The sequence below is a fragment of the Eschrichtius robustus genome, chromosome 11 (assembly GCF_028021215.1).
Source record: "Eschrichtius robustus isolate mEscRob2 chromosome 11, mEscRob2.pri, whole genome shotgun sequence".
NCBI classification, from domain to species: domain Eukaryota; kingdom Metazoa; phylum Chordata; class Mammalia; order Artiodactyla; family Eschrichtiidae; genus Eschrichtius; species Eschrichtius robustus.
Genome location: NC_090834.1, coordinates 89,329,370 through 89,348,106, shown reverse-complemented (window position 1 = coordinate 89,348,106; position 18,737 = coordinate 89,329,370). Strand labels below are relative to the sequence as shown.

The 18,737-nt window shown below is 42.7% G+C and overlaps 1 protein-coding gene across 1 annotated transcript in view; it reads right to left on the bottom strand.

Moving 5' to 3' along the window:
- The window catches only part of CAT (catalase), a 39,276-nt gene extending 21,061 nt beyond the window's left edge, over positions 1-18,215 (bottom strand). The window contains exons 1-4 of the mRNA XM_068554824.1: positions 18,070-18,215; positions 2,374-2,545; positions 1,209-1,319; positions 102-232 (exon numbers count right to left, since the gene is read on the bottom strand). Of these exons, the coding sequence (XP_068410925.1) occupies positions 102-232; positions 1,209-1,319; positions 2,374-2,545; positions 18,070-18,135 (480 nt within the window). The 5' untranslated portion in view covers positions 18,136-18,215. The remainder of the gene's footprint in view (positions 1-101; positions 233-1,208; positions 1,320-2,373; positions 2,546-18,069) is intronic.
- Positions 18,216-18,737: the final 522 nt, after the last annotated feature.

Below are 18,737 nucleotides of genomic sequence, written 5' to 3'. Positions count from 1 at the left end.
CTTTTCCCAGGGCTTTTCCTCAAATGCCAATCTATACAGAGTATTTGAAATCAATTTAAATCAACAAATATCTGCAGAGTGCAAAATACTTCATCACCTACCAATATGGCATCCCTGATGAAGAAAATGGGGGTGTTATTTCCAACAAGATCCCAATTACCATCCTCCGTGTAAAATTTCACTGCAAACCCTCGAGGGTCACGAACTGTGTCAGCTGAGCCCGATTCTCCAGCTAGAAGATTCAAACGAGAAAAATGAAGCCTCCACAAGAGTACTTTGCATCCAAGAAGCCTAAAGTCATAAAGAAACACTGGGATCTATCCTTTCCAATTCATTTTCTAGAAGTAAATTAGGTATTTAAGTGCCTGGGTTATTAGTTCTACTACCCACCAGCTAACTCAGACTAAAAAGTAAACAAAAGAATTAACTGAGAGAAATGAGAGAGTGTATGTAACAACAGCTGAAAAGATTATCCGCTTAACATAAAAAGATAGCTTTGTTCACACAGGTAATTAAAATTTAAATTAAGGGAAGAGAATAATTATGAAGATTAAGGTAGTGAACAAAGAGAATAAGTGAGTGTCAAAATTATGAGGTTAATACTAAGAAAATGAGTCAAAACATAAATTCTTATTCTTAATTTCATTTACTTTTGCATTTCACAGTATTTTAAAATGCACAAATTCATGCAGAAACAGAATTAATCAGGCATTGTGGTGTGCTGAGATGCAGTTTGATAGCTCTAACTCTTACTAGCTCTGTAACACGAGAAAAATCACTTACTCTCTCTGAAATAGAAGGAACCCCACCTTGCAAAGCAGATCTACAGACTATAAACAATGTCAGTAAAGCACCAACCATGGATGGCATAGAGTTAATTCTCAATAAAGGGCAACTGTTATCATAGCTACTGAGTAAGATTCCCACTTCATGCAACCACTTGTAGGAAAAATTCTTTCCAAATGTCACAGAACTGCAGAGGTGGCCTCTGCGTAAGTATGATTTCCTAAGACCTCAACAAACAGAATTATAAGTAACTTTCTACATGTGTTAAAATATTTTTTCTACTGTAAAACCTTCCTATCACTTGAAGAAGTGCTTGTTTTCTATTGTCTAGTAAGTTTTCTCTTGAAATTAAGTTATAAATGCCCCAGATAAGATACACGGTTGAGTTAAGCAACACCAGTAATGCAAACAGACCAACTTACCAACAGTGGAGAAGCGAACTGCAACGGGCGTCCTCTTTCCAACGTGCTCAAACACCTTCGCCTTGCAGTATCTGGTAATGTCATGCGTGACCTCAAAGTAGCCAAAAGCCCCTAAGGAAAAAGACACAGAAATCCTCATCACAAGACCGTCACTCAGGCCATCAGGCCCTCAATAGGCATCTGCGTGAGAGAGAAACTGGTGGCTTAGCACTGGCCTTCTGGGAGCTTCCAATATGATGGGAGAAGAGGAGATAACCAAACACAAAATGATGAGAGCAAAATGCAGAGTCCTAGGTCACTTAGTGCTAAGCTGAGTGCTACACAGCTGGAGCCAAAGAGGAGGAGGAGATGGGTGGGACCAGAAGGAACGAGTCAAGGTTGCCACAAGGACACAGGGCCTGAGAGGCCCCTGAAGTAGAGGCAGGACCTAGGAGAGAAAGAACAGGGTGGAGAGGAGGAGAAAACCCAGGGAGAGAAGGATTGAGCACTTACGAAGGTCGCCACAGAGCCAAACAACAAACTGAACAGCATATCAAAATCATGAGGGAAAAGACACGCAAAAAAAGCTGGAGAAGATGGAAGAGCAAATAAAGAAATTGGGAAGTCCTAACTGGGAGTCCAAGTAAGCAGCTAAAACAAAACTTCTTCCTTTCTATCAAGCTTTGTTTTTCCTATTGAGTTTTTAGCTTTCTTTTAAATGCCACCCCCATCTTTTGTTTCTGTAATAAAAGCAAGATAAAAGTTTTACAGAAGTTTTCAACAAAAAGGAAAAATCACCACAAACCCACCACACTAACACAACCATCATCGATTTTGCCCAGTTCATTCCAGTGTTTATCCAGTTAAGTGCACCATCTAAATCTAATTGTAATTACAGTATGTCTGTGTCGGTATTTCCACATTTTTACTTCTTCACTAAACTGCATAATGGACTAAAAGGAAGATTACTTATCTTTTCAGTAAAAAATATTTTATATATAATGTGCAGTCCAGGGAAATAACCATCATTTAATTACTGACTCCTCTATTGACAGACATTGTTTTCCCTTCCCCCTGGAATGGAGATTTGGCACTTCTGTTAAAGGAGCTCTGATCCTTTGAGAAGTAATTTTTCACCCAGGTGTTATGAAACGGCCCTTTTACAGCAAATGAGCACAGTTCTCACCTGCTCCTTTGGCGTGCACGACTCTCTCAGGAATTCTCTCCCGGTCAAAGTGAGCCATTTCATCAGTGAAAACCACATCCTGAACAAGGAGGGGCCCGCGGGGCCCTGCTGTAAGAATGTTGAGTTTGTCTCCTATCGGATTACCGGCTCCGGTGGTCAAGACATCAGGTTTCTAAGTGAACATGAGAGGAGAAGAGTGCAAGAGAGTCAGTACAATCACACACTTAATTTCCGCTATCACAGGGCACATCGTTTTGCATTTTTTATACCTTCTACCCAAACTCTTTTTAAATTTCCTGTGTCAAAAGTACTGAAATACTCAAAATATGCAATTCCCTGAAATTTATAGTCAGGTCGCAGAAATCCTAAGAAATCTGCTCTGAGGAGCAGAAAGATGGCTAAATAACTCGCCAACTTGCTCCACCCCTGCTCCAGGTACAGCCGCCGGGCTCCACACAGGAAACCCCAGATACGGATCCTCCAAAACGGATCATATGTGCTTAACATGGAATGTCCAAACTAATAGTGAGACGATGGTCCCCACAGAAGCTATGCCTGTGAATGCTTTACTCAATCTTATAAATTCTTCCTGACTGCTGCAGAGGTCAAGGCGGGTCATCCTGTACAATGTATTCATTTCTCTCAAGCAGTGTGTACCAGCTATTTGCAACATCTCTTTTCAATTCCAAAAAAAAAAAAAAAAAAAAAAGTCAGTGGCTTTTGTTGTCACTGATAATAAACAGTTATTGGTAAGATGGATTATAGCACTAATTTTCTTTTTTCTTTTAAACTTATTAATTTATTTTATTTATTTATTTTTGGCTGTGTTGGGTCTTCGTTGCTGCACGCAGGCTTTCTCTAGTTGCGGCGAGCGGGGGCTACTCTTGTGGTGCGCAGGCCTCTCACTGCGGTGGCGTCTCTTGCTGCGGAGCACGGGCTCTAGGCGCGCAAGCTTCACTACTTGTGGCGCATGGGCTCAGTAGTTGTGGCTCACGGGCTTTAGGGCGCAGGCTCAGTAGTTGTGGTGCACAGGCTTAGTTGCTTCGCGGCATGTGGGATCTTCCCGGACCAGGGCTCGAACTCATGTCCCCTGCATTGGCAGGCGGATCCTTAACCACTGCACCACCAGGGAAGTCCCTATAGTATTAATTTTCTAAAGATGCCAAATGTCTCTGAGATGAGATAGGTTGTTTTACGTTAATAAAGAATTAGTTTTCATCCACCCAATTCTCCCATTTCCGTTACATCAGAAGCCTCTCAGCTGTCCCTTCTCTAGAGTGGGGACAGCACTTTTAAGCCTCACATGATCCTGGGCAGCTCCCAGCTGTGGTCATACTCTGCTTTTGACTACAGTCAACTGCCTCTCCCACGACCTCCCCTGGTCACTAGGAAATCAGGGGAGATGCAGAGCTAAGCCATCTCCAACAGGGTGGGTCCAACTCCCAGCCCTGCCAATTACCAGATGTGTGGCTACTAGCAAGTTACTTAGTATTTCTGAGTCTATTTTTCATCTGAAAAATGGACAAAAAATAACTACTTCCCAGGGTTAACACATGGATTAAAAGAACTGAATGTACACAAAATAAGGCCACACACTAGGCAAACACACGTTACTGCTGTACTGGCCATGAGAAAGTGACCTGATACCAGAAACAAAGCATTTCTGGCTTTATTTTTCTAGAAACCATGACAGATATGTAGGTATCCATCCAGACTCTCTTGCCCTATCCCTTACCCATCTGGCAGCAAACCCTTCCAAACTATATGAAAGTTTACATGTCCAGTCTGTGGTTACCACCCAATCACACCACCCTCTTTTGAAGACACATGTGCTAATAAGTGTGACACTGTATACTTGTTTAAAATCTAAACTAGAAAATGAATCAGAAAAAGGAAGAGTGAAATTGCACAACTTCCCCTTTAGTTTAAACCTAAAACCTTGATTTTTCAACCTTGGTTGTCACTGGAATCACCTGGGAACTTTTTTTTTTTCAAGTTTTTTTTTTTTTAATTTATTTTATTTATTTATTTTTGGCTGTGTTGGGTGTTCATTGCTATGTGCGGGCTTTCTCTAGTTGAGGTGAGCGGGGGCTACTCTTCGTTGCGGTGTGCAGGCTTCTCACTGCAGTGGCTTCTCTTGTTGCGGAGCACGGGCTCTAGGCACACAGGCTTCAGCAGTTGTGGTATGCAGGCTCAGTAGTTGTGGCACACGGGCTTAGTTGCTCCGCGGCATGTGGGATCTTCCCAGACAAGGGCTTGAACCCGTGTCCTCTGCGTTGGCAAGTGGATTCTTAACCACTGCGCCACCAGGGAAGCCCACCTGGAACTTTTTAAAGCACTCGGATGCCTGGCCATCCCCCCTAGAAATTACTGATATAATTAGTCTAGGTGAGGCCCAGGCATCACTGCTATTTTTTTGAGCTCTCCAGGTGATTCCTAAGTGAGGCCAGGATTAACCACCACTAACCTAAAGCTTTTGGATGATCTACAATTAAAATTGTAAAAAGTCTGAGTAAACTAAGTCTGTCCACCCTTTACATGCTCATTTCATCATATAATCAAGGCACTAAAGGAAACCTAAAAATGGCAGGGGGGTGGTGTGGAGGGGAGGAACATCCCATAAAGGAGAAGAGTATGAGAAAGAATACCAAGCTTAGTAAAAGGAAAGGTAAACAGGTCAGAGTGTCATTTACTTTTCTGCATCCCTAATACAGGAAGAAGTTGCTGCCGAGAAACAAATGAGACCACATCACGAGACCCCTCCTCATGACCAGGTCAGCATGATAAAGTCAAGAATAAAAACCATGCCCAAAGGAGGCAGATGCAGAGTAAGCCGGATGAGTGAATGAATGAGTGAAGAACTAAAGAATGAGATGGTTTCGCCTGGTGACACTGAATCATGGAATCTTAGCGTGGCAATGCTGGAACGTTGCCACCGCTGGGCCTCCCTCCCCCCAACGCAGGAATCTCCTCCATAACACCCATCCCCTGGAGAAATGAAACCTGGGTTTGTAAGTTACAAATGTAGCATTTGGCACCTCTTCTTATTCCCTGGTCTAATAGGTCAATTGTTCTCACTTTTAACACCTTTCCTCACACAAGCTAATGCGTATGCAATTTGCTTTTAAAACAAGTGTGGCAGGAAAAGCTTCAACACGGTCAGCAAGACAGAAGGGAGGCCGGTGGGCAAAGACTAGGGAGGAAAAGATCCCCGACTTCAGGGCGTGTTTAGGGCAACATCAGATAAGAAAAACTGACTTCAAGCAAAGATAAGAGTATTTACTAGACGAGAAGAAGGACTCAGTATGTTTGCTGAGATGGAGAGAGTTAACGCAATGAAGCTTTACTGAAAGTGAGGGTGGGGCTGGGAAACGGACCTCGAAAGCAAAGTTTTAAAACTCATTTCTGAAAAAACGCTAGTTCCACGCAGTGAGCATTGTGATCAGCCCCCGTGTAGATACAATTTGTTTTTATTTTCGTTTGAGTCAAACTTCCAGGAGTCTCAAGCATTTAGAATAATTTTGAACTTGAAGCAGAAAGCAGTGAAAATCAGCCCTCCAGGGCTACAAGCGATGACAAAAATGTCCTGGAATGGTAAAACTTGGAAGATGATACCTGCTTATACGAGTACAGTCCGATGAAGCCACTCCCTGCACAAGCTGAGAAGGGCAGAGGTGATGGGGTGGGGGTGGGGGGGTGGATAAGGGAGGGAAGAAGAGGAAAAAATGAAAAGTCTACAAACGGCAAAGGCAGCAACCACCTGGCAGCGACAACAAGAGCAACAGCGTGGCAGATTTCAGCCAGAGGCTGGGAGAGAAAGGGCTGGAGGGAAAAATAACTCAGAGCTTGTCTGCAGGTCAAGGATACAAAAAGCCGCCATAGCACACCTGGGTCACATTAGAAGTTCAACAATCCCAAGGTGGACCCCTCTGCAGGCTGGATGGTGAGGTGGGTGGCGGCAGGCGGCGGTGGAGCGGGGGCATGTAGATGTAGAACAAGGGCCCCTCAGGCGACTCATTTCAAACACTCACTCATTCACCAGCCAGGGTCCCTGTCCTCCCCATCGCCACAGACCACACAGCCTGGCAAGAAGCATCCCTGTGTCCTGCACACACAATGCTATAGGTCTGCAGTCTTGGAGGAGGGTGGACAGAGGGCTCCTGAGGACAGTGAGTGCCAGGAAAACCATAATACAACCATGTCCTGTAGCCTGCGCCCCTGTTTTTCACAAGCATCAAACAAAAGAAACAATATCCCATGACGCAAGCTCTGGGCTTTCTCTAGGAATATGATGGAGTGTGGTTACTGCTGGTCCAAAGCTAATTAGAAAGGACAAACACAGAATCGATGCAGTTGACAGAACTGCATATGTTCTGTATATGTTCCTCATTTCCCTCTGTAACTACCATTTCTCAGGCACCTGCCATACACAAGGCCTTATCCTAGCTACCTTCATTCAAGCCTCCCAAGAACCCAGTGAGATAAATGTCATTACTCCCATTTAATGGGTGAGGCCACATGCTCAGAGAATTTAAGTAACTTTACACAGATTTCAATGTGGCAGCACACGTTTACCTGCAACATATAACAAGTATGGAAGGGCAAAGATGTATCTGCCAACTTGCTGATTATTGGGGTTTTTTTGTTTGTTTGTTTTTTAACTCAGTGCAAGGTCACTTTAGAACTAGAATTTTTTTAAGACAGAAGAGCTTTTCTGTTGCTGGACAATTCTAAGAGCTCCCTCTCTAGAAAAGCAGCATCAGTACCTGTTAATGTGTTTACATCTTTCTGGCTGCCAATTCCTCATGACATTCACACATGCTTCTCCTGGACCGCTCTTCCTGCCCCGCCCATGCCACCCCATGAGCTGGGCCAAGGGCATCTTCTTGTGCCCCATAGAATAAATATTATAATTGTCTGTGTACTTCACAGTTTTTCCTCTCTAGACAGCACACTCCTTTTGCATCTATAGCCCTGACACCTGCCACAGTGCTCGGTTACCAACAAGTGCACAACCAATGCTGTGGATGCAACATGGGAATGAATTAAACTATGGACCAATATGAAATGGCCAAGAAGGGTTATTTTTAAAAAGGAGGAGGATACAACAATAGTCTATGCCTCTCCCTGCACCTCCCCTCCAAAAAATAAAAGAGAAATATTTGAACTTATAACTTCATATTCTGATCAATCACCTTCAGACAAACTTGTTATAAAAACTGCTGCAGAAATTGGCAAAGAAGTACTTTGGCCTGGCTAAAAACTGGCACCATGATTAGAAAGAAGGACTCAAAGTTAAAGTAAAATTCCACTTTGGCTTTGCTGTTTGTATTTTTTGGCTCAAACTAAGACACGGATGAAGAAATTTTCCTGGGAGAAGTCAGGTTGGCCTTCTCTGATGAAATATTTTATCAACCTAGCTTCCACTGATTAGTGCCCACTGCTGACAGAATTTCCAAGAACTTGCTAACCATCTTAGTTTTCCTTTTTTAAATTGAAAAACAGTGGTCATGCAAACCATCCCCAACTTCCAATCCCAACAGAGTCATAATGACAGGTTTATATTCCGGGAGATCAATACAGAATGTACCTAGTATTCCTAGCAAATCATTGCCTATGACACACCCGTGTACAGAAAACCAAAGACAGTCCTGGTCCTCAGATTGCTTGGTGGGGAAGGGAATGACAGTGGGGTGCTCCAGGCCTCTGTCCTGATCCAAAGAAGGGGGGAGACTTCCCCTGATGGGGCAGTTTGGGAAAGGGACCCAAGCCTACACAGGGCTCCACTCTCTCCCCTTTGGAAACCAATGGCTGCAGGCAGCACCCGTTCCTCTGGTAATCTCCAGAGCTGCCTAAACACAAGGGGTAAATAAATTCAGCTCAGGAGAGCGGTCTCAGCAGTCCCTCTTGGCCAAAACTCCTAAGCCACGTTCTCCAGTCAAGCCTCTACTGATAATAAAGGTGATTCTGGCTTCCTCTCATGCCACCGACTCCCTGCTTCTCTGTCAGCTTAGGTGTACGTGAGAGGCCTAACTTACTAGACCGCGCTCAAGCCTCAAAACAACAAATATCAGCTTGCTCTGCAGGCGTTGTTCTAAACTCTTTACTCGGGTTATCACATTTAATCTACCTCTCCGAGGTAAAGACTATAATAATCTCCATTACACGGAAGAGGAAACTGAGGCACCAAGAAGTTATACAACTTGCTCAAGGCCACCCACCTAGAATGGGGCAGAAGCAGAATTTGAACCCAAGCAGACTGGCTCGAGGACCCAAATCTTACCCACACACTATAGCACCTCTCAAAACAACATAGCTAACATCTCCTGCACATATTCTTCAGGCTGGGTAATTGACATGTATTAGTCTACACACATGTTTTAGATAAATTAATTCTCACAGCAATACTGCAAAGTAAGGAGAATTATTATCCCATTTTCAATATGGGAAACCAAAGGGGAGGGAGGTTAAGTAACCTGGCCGGTGGTCAAGCCTCAATTTGAACCCTGTCTGACTATAAAGCCTGACCCCTCACCTGACCCCCTTAAAGTTTAAGCCACATAAACTTCGTTTACAACCACCCTAGGGAGGAGAAAGACAGACTTAAGAGACATATCAACCAATGTAGTGTGTGAACGTTATTTGCATCTGACTTTGAACAAAGCGTTAAAAAAAAAAGAGACAGACAGTGTCAGGGGTCCCCAAGACCACCCCGGGTTCAGTGATTCCCTAGAACTCACAGAACTCAGCATCTAGGCATACTCAGGCTGTTATTTATTACAGCATTTAGATACAAAGCAAAATAAGCAAGGAGAAAAGGCACAATGAAGTCCAGAGGAAACCAGCACAAGCTTCCAAGAATCCTCTCCCAGGAGAGTCATGCAAGACATGCCCAATTTCCCCAGCAAGCTGTGGCAACTCACGTGAAATGCTGTCTCGCAGGGAAGCTCGTTAGAGACTCGGCACCCAGGGTTTGTACTGGGGGCTGATCACAGAGACACCCTCTGACTCCCGGAAGGAAAGCAGGTGTTCAGCATAAACCACATTGTTTGCACAAATAGCTTAGGCACTGTGAGCCACTCTTACCAGTTAGGGTGGTGGGAACCCTCCAGAAAGCCAAGGTCCAGATGCCAGCCAAGGGCCAACCTTGCCAATAGGCCTTTCTAAGGGCAGCAGTCTCAGGCCTGCGTGGAAACTCTTTTCTGCACAGAGACAATCTGGGAAACTGATCATGCTACTTGGAAATGTGAGGATGTGAGGTATTACTGTTCATTTTATAGATGCGACCACAGTATTATTTAAAAAGTCTTATCTTTTGGAGATACATCCTAAAATATTCACAGATAAAATGATACAATGCCTGCTATTTGCTTCAAAAATGGGGTGGGGGGGAGTTGGTGGGATAGAAATTCATTATTGAAGCTGAGAGACAAGGCACTTGGAGGTTCACTAAACTATCCTCCCTATTCAGTTCTGGTTTGAAATTTTCCACAATATAAAGTTTTGGGTTTGTTTTTTTTTTTCAATGAAGAATCAAAGAGAAATGTCTAAGAAAAGAAATGAGGGAGAAGTTGAAGCAAGGGAGAGAAATAGGGGGCTTCATCATACATGAGTGGTAACTCTGAGCAGGCAAATTCAGTACTGTACTCAAAATATACAACAGAACAGGTGATGAACGCTGGGTCCTGCCCAGAGAGGGCTTATTGTCACTAGAAAAAGTGGAAAACCCTAACTTCCATGTAGGCCATTTACTCCTCAACTCTGGATTAAGTCTGATGTGCTTTTCATTTTCAGCATCAGAGAGTGACTCACCTCAATACCACATCACACTGAGGGGGTTTTCTAGCACAAAATCAGTGAACTGACAACACTGGGAAATTTTTCTGACTGCCTGAAAGACTGAAAACTACACTTTCTGGGCTCTAAGTGGACACTTCATCATTGGGATATACTTCATTTTGTAAGTTGACTTCATCATGGTTAAGCCACTAAGGGCCACAGTATAAGTCAAGAACAGTTGGTCATTCTAAGCTCAAGAGGCGAGAATGGGTTTTCATTCTACTTTACTAATTGTCTAAGTTATTCTATACCGTCTGCCTGGAGAACTGCCATTCAGTAAAATACTAAGTAATACATAATGGAAAAAGTGAAATCCAATAAATGTAAGAAAAAATCAAACTGTGTTTTTCATCAAGAACCAAATGGGTCCTGTTGGTACTAAACAAAGTATACTAAAGTATCACTGAAGTGACAACAGGCCATGTCAGCAGCCTGCTAACTGGTATGGGATACGGCCTTAGGCTGACAACAATACACTGCTCAAGGAACAATAGGATCTCACAGGCCTAAGTGGCGCTGGGAAAACTGGACAGCTGCATGTAAAAGAATGAAATTAGAACACTCCCTAACACCATACACAAAAATAAACTCAAAACGGATTAAAGTCCTAAATGTAAGACTGGACACTATAAAACTCTTGGAGGAAAACATAGGAAGAACACTCTTTGACATAAATCACAGCAAGATCTTTTTTGACCCGCCTCCTAGAGTAATGGAAATAAAAACAAAAATAAACAAATAGGATCTAATGAAACTTAAAAGCTTTTGCACAACAAAGGAAACCATAAACAAGACGAAAAGACAACCCACAGAATGGGAGAAAATATTTGCAAAAGAATGCACGGGCAAAGGATTAATCTCCAAAATATATAAACAGCTCATGCAGCTCAATGTTAAAAAAAAACCCAATCAAAAAATGGGCAGAAGACCTAAATAGACATTTCTCCAAAGAAGACATACAGATGGCCAAGAGGCACATGAAAAGCTGCTCAACATCACTAATTATTAGAGGAATGCAAATCAAAATGCATTGATGCAATGAGGTATCACCTCACATCGGTTAGAATGGGTATCATCAGAAAATCTAGAAACAACAAATGCTGGAGAGGGTGTGGAGAAAAGGGAACCCTCTTGCACTGTTGGTGGGAATGTAAATTGATACAGCCATTATGGAAAACAGTATGGAGGTTCCTTAAAAAACTAAAAATAGAATTACCATATGACCCAGCAATCTCACTACTGGGCATATATCCAGAGAAAACCATAATTCAAAAAGACACATGCACCCCAATGTTCACTGCAGCACTATTTACAATAGCCAGGTCATGGAAGCAACCTAAATGCCCATTGACAGACGAATGGATAAAGAAGATGTGGTACATATATATAGTGGATTATTCCTCAGCCATGAAAAGGAATGAAACTGGGTCATTTGTAGAGACGTGGATGGACCTAGAGACCATCATACAGAGTGAAGTAAGTCAGAAAGAGAAAAACAAATATCGTACATTAACGCATATATGTGGAATCTAGAATAATGGTACAGATGAACCAGTTTGCAAAGCAGAAACAGAGACACAGATGTAGAGAACAAACGTATGGACACCAAGGGGAGAAAGTGGAGGGGGCGTGGTGGGATGAATTAGGAGATTGGGATTGACATATATCCACTAATATGTATAAAATAGATAACTAATAAGAACCTGCTCTATAAAAAAATAAATAAAATTTTAAAAAAAGATCTCACAGGCAAGCAAAGAATTGCCTGTCCTTCAACTGCATGGGGGCAAGAGGAGCAAATGCCTGAAGAAAATAAAAAATGATTCCAAGGATTCCAGGGAAGAAAACTAGTGGGTAGTGTTTTTTGTTTTTTAATTAATTTATTTATTTATGGTTCATTGGGTCTTCCTTGCTGCGCACAGGCTATCTCTAGTTGTGGCGAGTGGGGTCTACTCTTCGTTGTGGTGCACGGGCTTCTCATTGTGGTGGCTTCTCTTGTTGCGGAGCACAGGCTCTAGGCGTGCGGGCTTCAGTAGTTGTGGCACGGGGGCTCAGTAGTTGTGGCTCGCAGGCTCTAGAGTGCAGGCTCAGTAGCCGTGCCGCACGGGTTTAGTTGTTCCGCGACATGTGGGATCTTCCTGGACCAGGGCTTAAACCTGTATTCCCTGCATTGGCAGGCAGATTCTCAACCACTGTGCCACCAGGGAAGTCCCTAGTGGGTAGTTTATTTTGTTCTTTTTTTTTTTTTGTAGATATTAATCCAATGTTATCACTAATCACTTTTTTTTAAAGTAGGTCTGGATGGGCTCCATTGACTGTGTTTTTTTAAAAAATGTTTATTGAAATATAGTTGATTTACAATATTGTGTTAGTTTCAGGTATACAGCAAAGTGATTCAGATATATATATATATGTATACATATATATTTTAGATTCCTTTCCACTATAGGTTATTATAAGATATTGAGTATAGTTCCCTGTGCTATACAGTATACAGTAGGTCCTTGTTGGTTATCTGTTTTATTTGTAGTAGTGTGTATATCTTAATCCCAAACTCCTAATTTATCCCTCCCCCCGCCCATTTTCCCTTTTGTTAACCATAAATTTGCTTTCTATGTCTGTGAGTCCATTTCTGTTTTGTAAATAAGTTCATTTACATCATTTTCTTAGATTCTAGTGGATAGTTTTAATTCCAGAAAAAACTAAAAAGTTGCCTTTTACAAGGAAGATAAATAAATGTCAGACTTCAAGGTCACATGGTTGGATGGCTGAGCACAGACTGACTGAACACACCTCCTCCCTCACTCAAATGGGCAATGTTTGTTTTTCCAGGAAGGCTCTTTTGTATTATTTTGTCCAAGAGGAAACATGTCACAGTAGTTGCTAATATTTTTCTCCTCTCTTCTTGGTGAGTTGTCCACATTTCTAGCAAGATATGGTTAAAATACACTGCTACTGGTTTTCAATAATTAGCAAACAATTAGAATAATCCCACCAAGAAAAAAACCTTGAAAATACACAGAATAACTACTGCAAAAGAGGTTTTCTCTGTCTTGAAACTGACTTTACTAAATAAATCTGATAGCACTGGGAATTGCTCTGGTCCTTCAATTTCTCAAAGAAGTAGGGAATAAGAGGAGAGAAAGGCTCAAAAAATGAAGGACAACTGATCCACAAATATAAAAGATTTTGTTACTCTTTGTAGTAGAAACTACAGTAGGCACAGTACCAGAAAGAAAATGAAGAACAAAAGTGAGAAAATAAACAAAAATAAATATTTGCTTGTTTTATGTTTCGCAATCAGCCTCTCTTTTCTTACCAGGAAAAAAATACAGAGTGGTCTAGATGTTGGCTAAAAGAAGTAAAAGCTTAGAAATTTTAATTCAACTTCTCCTAATGTCCATCTGTCTCTCTCTCTTCCTGCCATACTATGTCCCACTCCTAGGTAGTTGCCACCAGAAATGAAAGCACGTGTGCACAAGAAGTTACTGAGTCACCCCTTCTCCAGCCTGAATGTTAGCAGTGTAACATCAATGCAGTTATTATCAAGTTACCCTAAAAAATACATAAACCCTCAAAGGCTCTGTCTTATGACTCACTGACAGGAATGGATGGGATAAGACCCAACCTCTCTCCCAAGTAATAAGGGAACTGTTAAATAAAAGGTTCCCTTGAAATGCTCAAATTCTCCGGTTTTTAAGGGATCAGAGGCTACCAAGTACCCTAAGTATCCCAAAGGAAGAGCCAATGGCATTCTAAGCAATGAACAACAAAGTTTCCATCTAAGTCCCATTCAGAGTGACTGGAAATACATGGAGAACCACCTCCCTCCCCTCAATGTATTTTGACAGAAAGAAAAATAACGTTTTTAAGAAGATCCAAGTCATACCTATGAACATATTTGATTCATTCATCACTCGCTTATTAAAGTTCACAAAGGTTCCAATTCACTTGTCAGCAACAAAATATTCCCACAAGGAGAGACGCCCAAAAAATTGCTTTCATGCTGGCTGACACAGGTCCTAAAGAAGGAGACACCCAGCCTGACATTCGGCATCTAGTTCTTGAGGACGGAGACAGCAGGGTGCCATCCAACAGTCATTCCATAACTTAAAGCTCTCACAGTCCAGAAAAAATAAAAACAAATTGGGGGGTGGGAGGCAGGATACTAACAGAGAGCTGCCCACTTATAAAAAAAAACATTTGCCAAGCAAGTGGAGATTTTTTTAAAAATACCACCCTTTACTGTCATAATTTTCTAACAGAAAGAATATTTTAAAGTCAGAAAGTAAAAAGGACATACCCTTTTAAAAGAGATTATGTCTGTTTGCCCATCACCACATCACAAGAAAATGGCTAGAGAGATTGTCACCACATGGAACGTACGTTTGGATACAATGTAGTAGGGTTGGCTACCTAGGCACAAGAGGCAGACTATGTTTCCCAGCCTCCCTCACAGTAGGTGTGGCCATGTGACAGGGTGCTAGACAATGGAATGTGAGTAGAAGTGACCTACACCACTTCCAGCCTGGCCTCTAAACCTCCCTCATACTCTCCTCCATGCTCTTAACCTTCTGTGACTAGACAGTGATGTCGAGGGCAACATTAAGAAACCATGTGTTGACAACAGGGAGTCCTCCTTCAGCCTGCAGCCCTCGATAACTGTGGGCCGCAGAGTACTCACTACCCCCTTCTTCAACCTCAAACCACTTTGGCTAATCATGTAAGAGAGAAATAAAATAAATAAATAAATAAATAAATAATAAATAAATAAATAAATAAAGAGAAATAAACTTCCAATATGTTTATGCCATTATACACTTTGGGATGTATAATATTATTACAGCACCTGGCCCATACATGACTGTACTTAAAATATGGGCTATGAATTAAGGATAATAAGACAAACAATCCAATGTTTTAAAGGACAAAAGATTTGAACAGATACATCAAAGAAATATATACCAATGGTCAAAAAAGCATATGAAAAGATGCTCAGCATCACTGGTCATCAGAGCAATGCAAGTACCACTTCCTACCCACCAGAATGGCTTAAATTAAAAGAACGACAATACCAAAAGATGGCAGGATGTGGAGCAACTGGAACTCTCAAACTCAGTTGATGGAACTGTAAAATGGTACAACTGCATCGGAAAAAGGCTTTCGAGTTTCTCATAAGACATTCAATTACCTTATTCACTTACCCAGCAATTCTACTCATAGGTATGTTTTAAGAGAAATAAAAGCATATGTGTACAAAAAGATTGATATAAGATTCTTTATAGAACCTTTATTCATAACAGCCACACACTGGGAATAGCTCAGGTGCCCAGCAACCGGATAAACATGTGGTGGTCTAATCATACAATGGAATACTACTCAGCAATAAAAAGAACGACGGATACATGCAATGATGTGAATGAATTCTAAAACATTTTTTTAAATCTTAAAACATATTTGCTGAATGAAAGCAGCATTACACAAAAAGTACATAAATCGATGGTTATAAAAGAAAATCAACATGGTTGCCTGGGGCAAGACTGCAGGAAAAGACTGGAAACAGCACGAGGGAACATTCCGGGGTAATGAGAATCTTCTGTACCTTAATAAAGGAACCGGATGCACAGGTGTTTATATTTCTCAAAAAGCACAGAATGGTGCACTTAATATTTGTATATTTCCTTGCATATAAATTTTGCCTTAAAAACATAAATAAGCATTGAATTCTGTTAATTTGCATGCTTAGTGTTTAGGGGTCAAGTCTGCTGATGTCTACAACTTACTCTGAAATGCACCTCCAAAAAACAGGTTAAAGGATGTATGAAGGGACAGACAGATGGAATAACATGTAATAAAAAATATACAGCAAAAAAATGTGGTGGATATATGGGCATACACTACACAATTCTTCCCACTTTTCTGAATGTTTGAAAATTTTCAAAAGAAAGCACTGGAAAATTACAAAGGCCATGTGACATATGCAAAATTCCTTTTGGTGGGGGGAGTCACCTCAAAGAAATAAGCAGTTTTCACTCAGAGCAGCTCAAGTAAGGAACAACAAGACATCAATGTGACTGCCAATCAGGACAACGTAAACAGTGCACTGAGATGCATGGGCAGAGGAGACAGCAGTATTTCAATTAGAAGTACCCAAATTATAGATGTGCTTTTCGAGCCAGCTGTTTCTCACATGGGTGACCAGGTAGGGTAAATCACCAGCGAGGTCATAATGACTTAACAACAGTTAATGATTCTCCCAAACAGTGAAGAGGCAAGCTAGTCTCAGGGGAGTCCTTTAATGAGAAAAAATTTTGTTTTATGAAAAACTCACTACATTGTCCATATTTTTTTCAGTTCACCAAGTGTTCATGAAAAGCTCCATGTGAACCAGGATGCAGCAACCACTGGGTATGGAGAGAGTCCTGGCCCCAGGAAGCTGAGTTCTAATCTTGACCCTGCCACTAACTAGCCGCTTGTCCTTGATTGATAAGATGCTAAGTCTCTCTGGGTCACTTTGACTAAGAACTCATGAAAAGCTAAATACCCTAGTAGCATATAAGGAACAAAATGAGAAATTTTCCAGGCTCCTAGCATAGGATGGCAGCCTTCTCACAAACAGAGAACTATAAGGCAATCCACGGGAACTCAGCAATAATACTAGTTCATTAACACTAACCTGGTTTTAAGAAAGAGAGCTAGACAAGACAAGGAAAGCATGACTCTAGTCCTCTCTCTGCCATTAACCAACCACCATGGGAACTGGGCAAGTCCCTCAGACTCTCTGGGCCAATTTGACAAAAGAAGACTCAAAACAGAAGTGCAGAAACTAACACAGTATTGTGAAGCAATTATATTCCAATAAAGATCTATTAACAAAAATAATAAATGCTCTCATCCCATCCAACCTCCTCAGAGATGCCCTTTAAGGCTCTGCACCCCAGGGTACAGGCCAGGAATGCCTGGCCCACCACCACTGGGCTGAAATCCTACTCATCTTTAAAGCGCTTGTTCAGATGTCACCTGCTTTGAGAAGCCTGCCAGCCCAGTCGGTCACTCCCTTTACACTCTGCAGATAACCTCTATTAGCGCCCTCACCACGTTGGATGGTAATCATTTGTTTATCTGTCTTGTCTCCCAGCCTGGACTTGGAGCTTCTGGGGGGTGCAATTCTGGCCTCATTGGAATTTGTACCACTCACCCAGCACTGTTCCTAGCACATGCTGGCACTCAAAGCATACGTGTAAATAAGCGCATTAATTAATCACTAAGGTCACTTCTAGCTCCAAAATGCCAGACTTGATGTTTTTAAGTGCAAAAGAAATCATGGGTGTAAAAATCTTTTTATTTAGTCTTTTAATGCTGTGTGTACGGTGCAGGGGACGTCGACATGATAAAACACGGTCCCTGTCCCGCTGGTACCCCACAAATATGAAAGCTGGTAGTCACTGTTAGAGCAAGGGCAAAGCTAGAGCCTGTTCCGACTTCCCCCCTCACTTCCTTTCTTGCAGCTGCAGCTCTCTGCCTCTTTCCCCATGAGCCTTCACTCCTGCCTCAAGCTGCGACCTCTGTCCCAGCTGGCAAAAGCGCAAAATTATAAGCCAACCACCCGCGACCTGCGGCCCACGACAAATCCTGCAGGCCCGCTGCCCACCGCCCCAGAACCCTCTCCCCTCCTGTCTGCGAATGTAACAGTCCATCGGGACCGAACGGCAGCGCGCACGCACACACACACACCCCGCCCGTGATCTGCGGTACAGCCCTACCGAACCGCCGCGCTGGAGAAGCAGGGGCCGTTACTCGCGGACACCTAGCTTTCTGCGCGGACCGTAAGGCCGGCTCGGAGAGCGCAGGGTGTACCTGCACGGCCCGCTGCTCCTTCCAGAGCTTCATCTGGTCGCTAGCTGGATCCCGGTTGTCCGCCATGGTCTGGCGCTGCAGAACGTTGCAGGCTACCTCTACTCACGCGTCTCCGGCCCCGCGGCTGAAATTGGCGACTTCAGACTCTGCCCCTCAGCTCCGGCCCTTGTCCCGCCCTCCCTTGGCGGGACCGCCTCCTGATTGGCCGCTCGAGCGCCAGGAGGGATGGGATTGGAAACCAAATAGGGGCGGGGCTGGGACTCTTGGAGCGGAGAGGTTGGGGAGGGGTTGGAAGAGGTGGGGAGCCCCGCGGCTCCGACCCCCTAACCCCGGGATTAAGGAGCCTAGGGCCGGGGCCCCGGGTACCAGGACGTGACTCTCTCCTCGGTTTATCAGCATCCTTCAGGGTGCCCTGGGACGCAGCGGTTGGTCCAGTTTTGTCGAGGGAACGCTTAGGTCCTGCTGGGTGAGGCTTTGAACTCTGTTTATATGCTCTCAGCTCTTAAAAAAAAAGAAAAAAATCCTGGGTTGAGTTCATCTGTGCAAAATGAAGTTTTGTCATGTTCTAATGTTAATATTGTTTACAACTGAAGGATTGATGGAATTTGGAATAAATGCAAACACTGATTCTGCATTTAAGGATGACCAGTGGTCACACTCTCAAATGT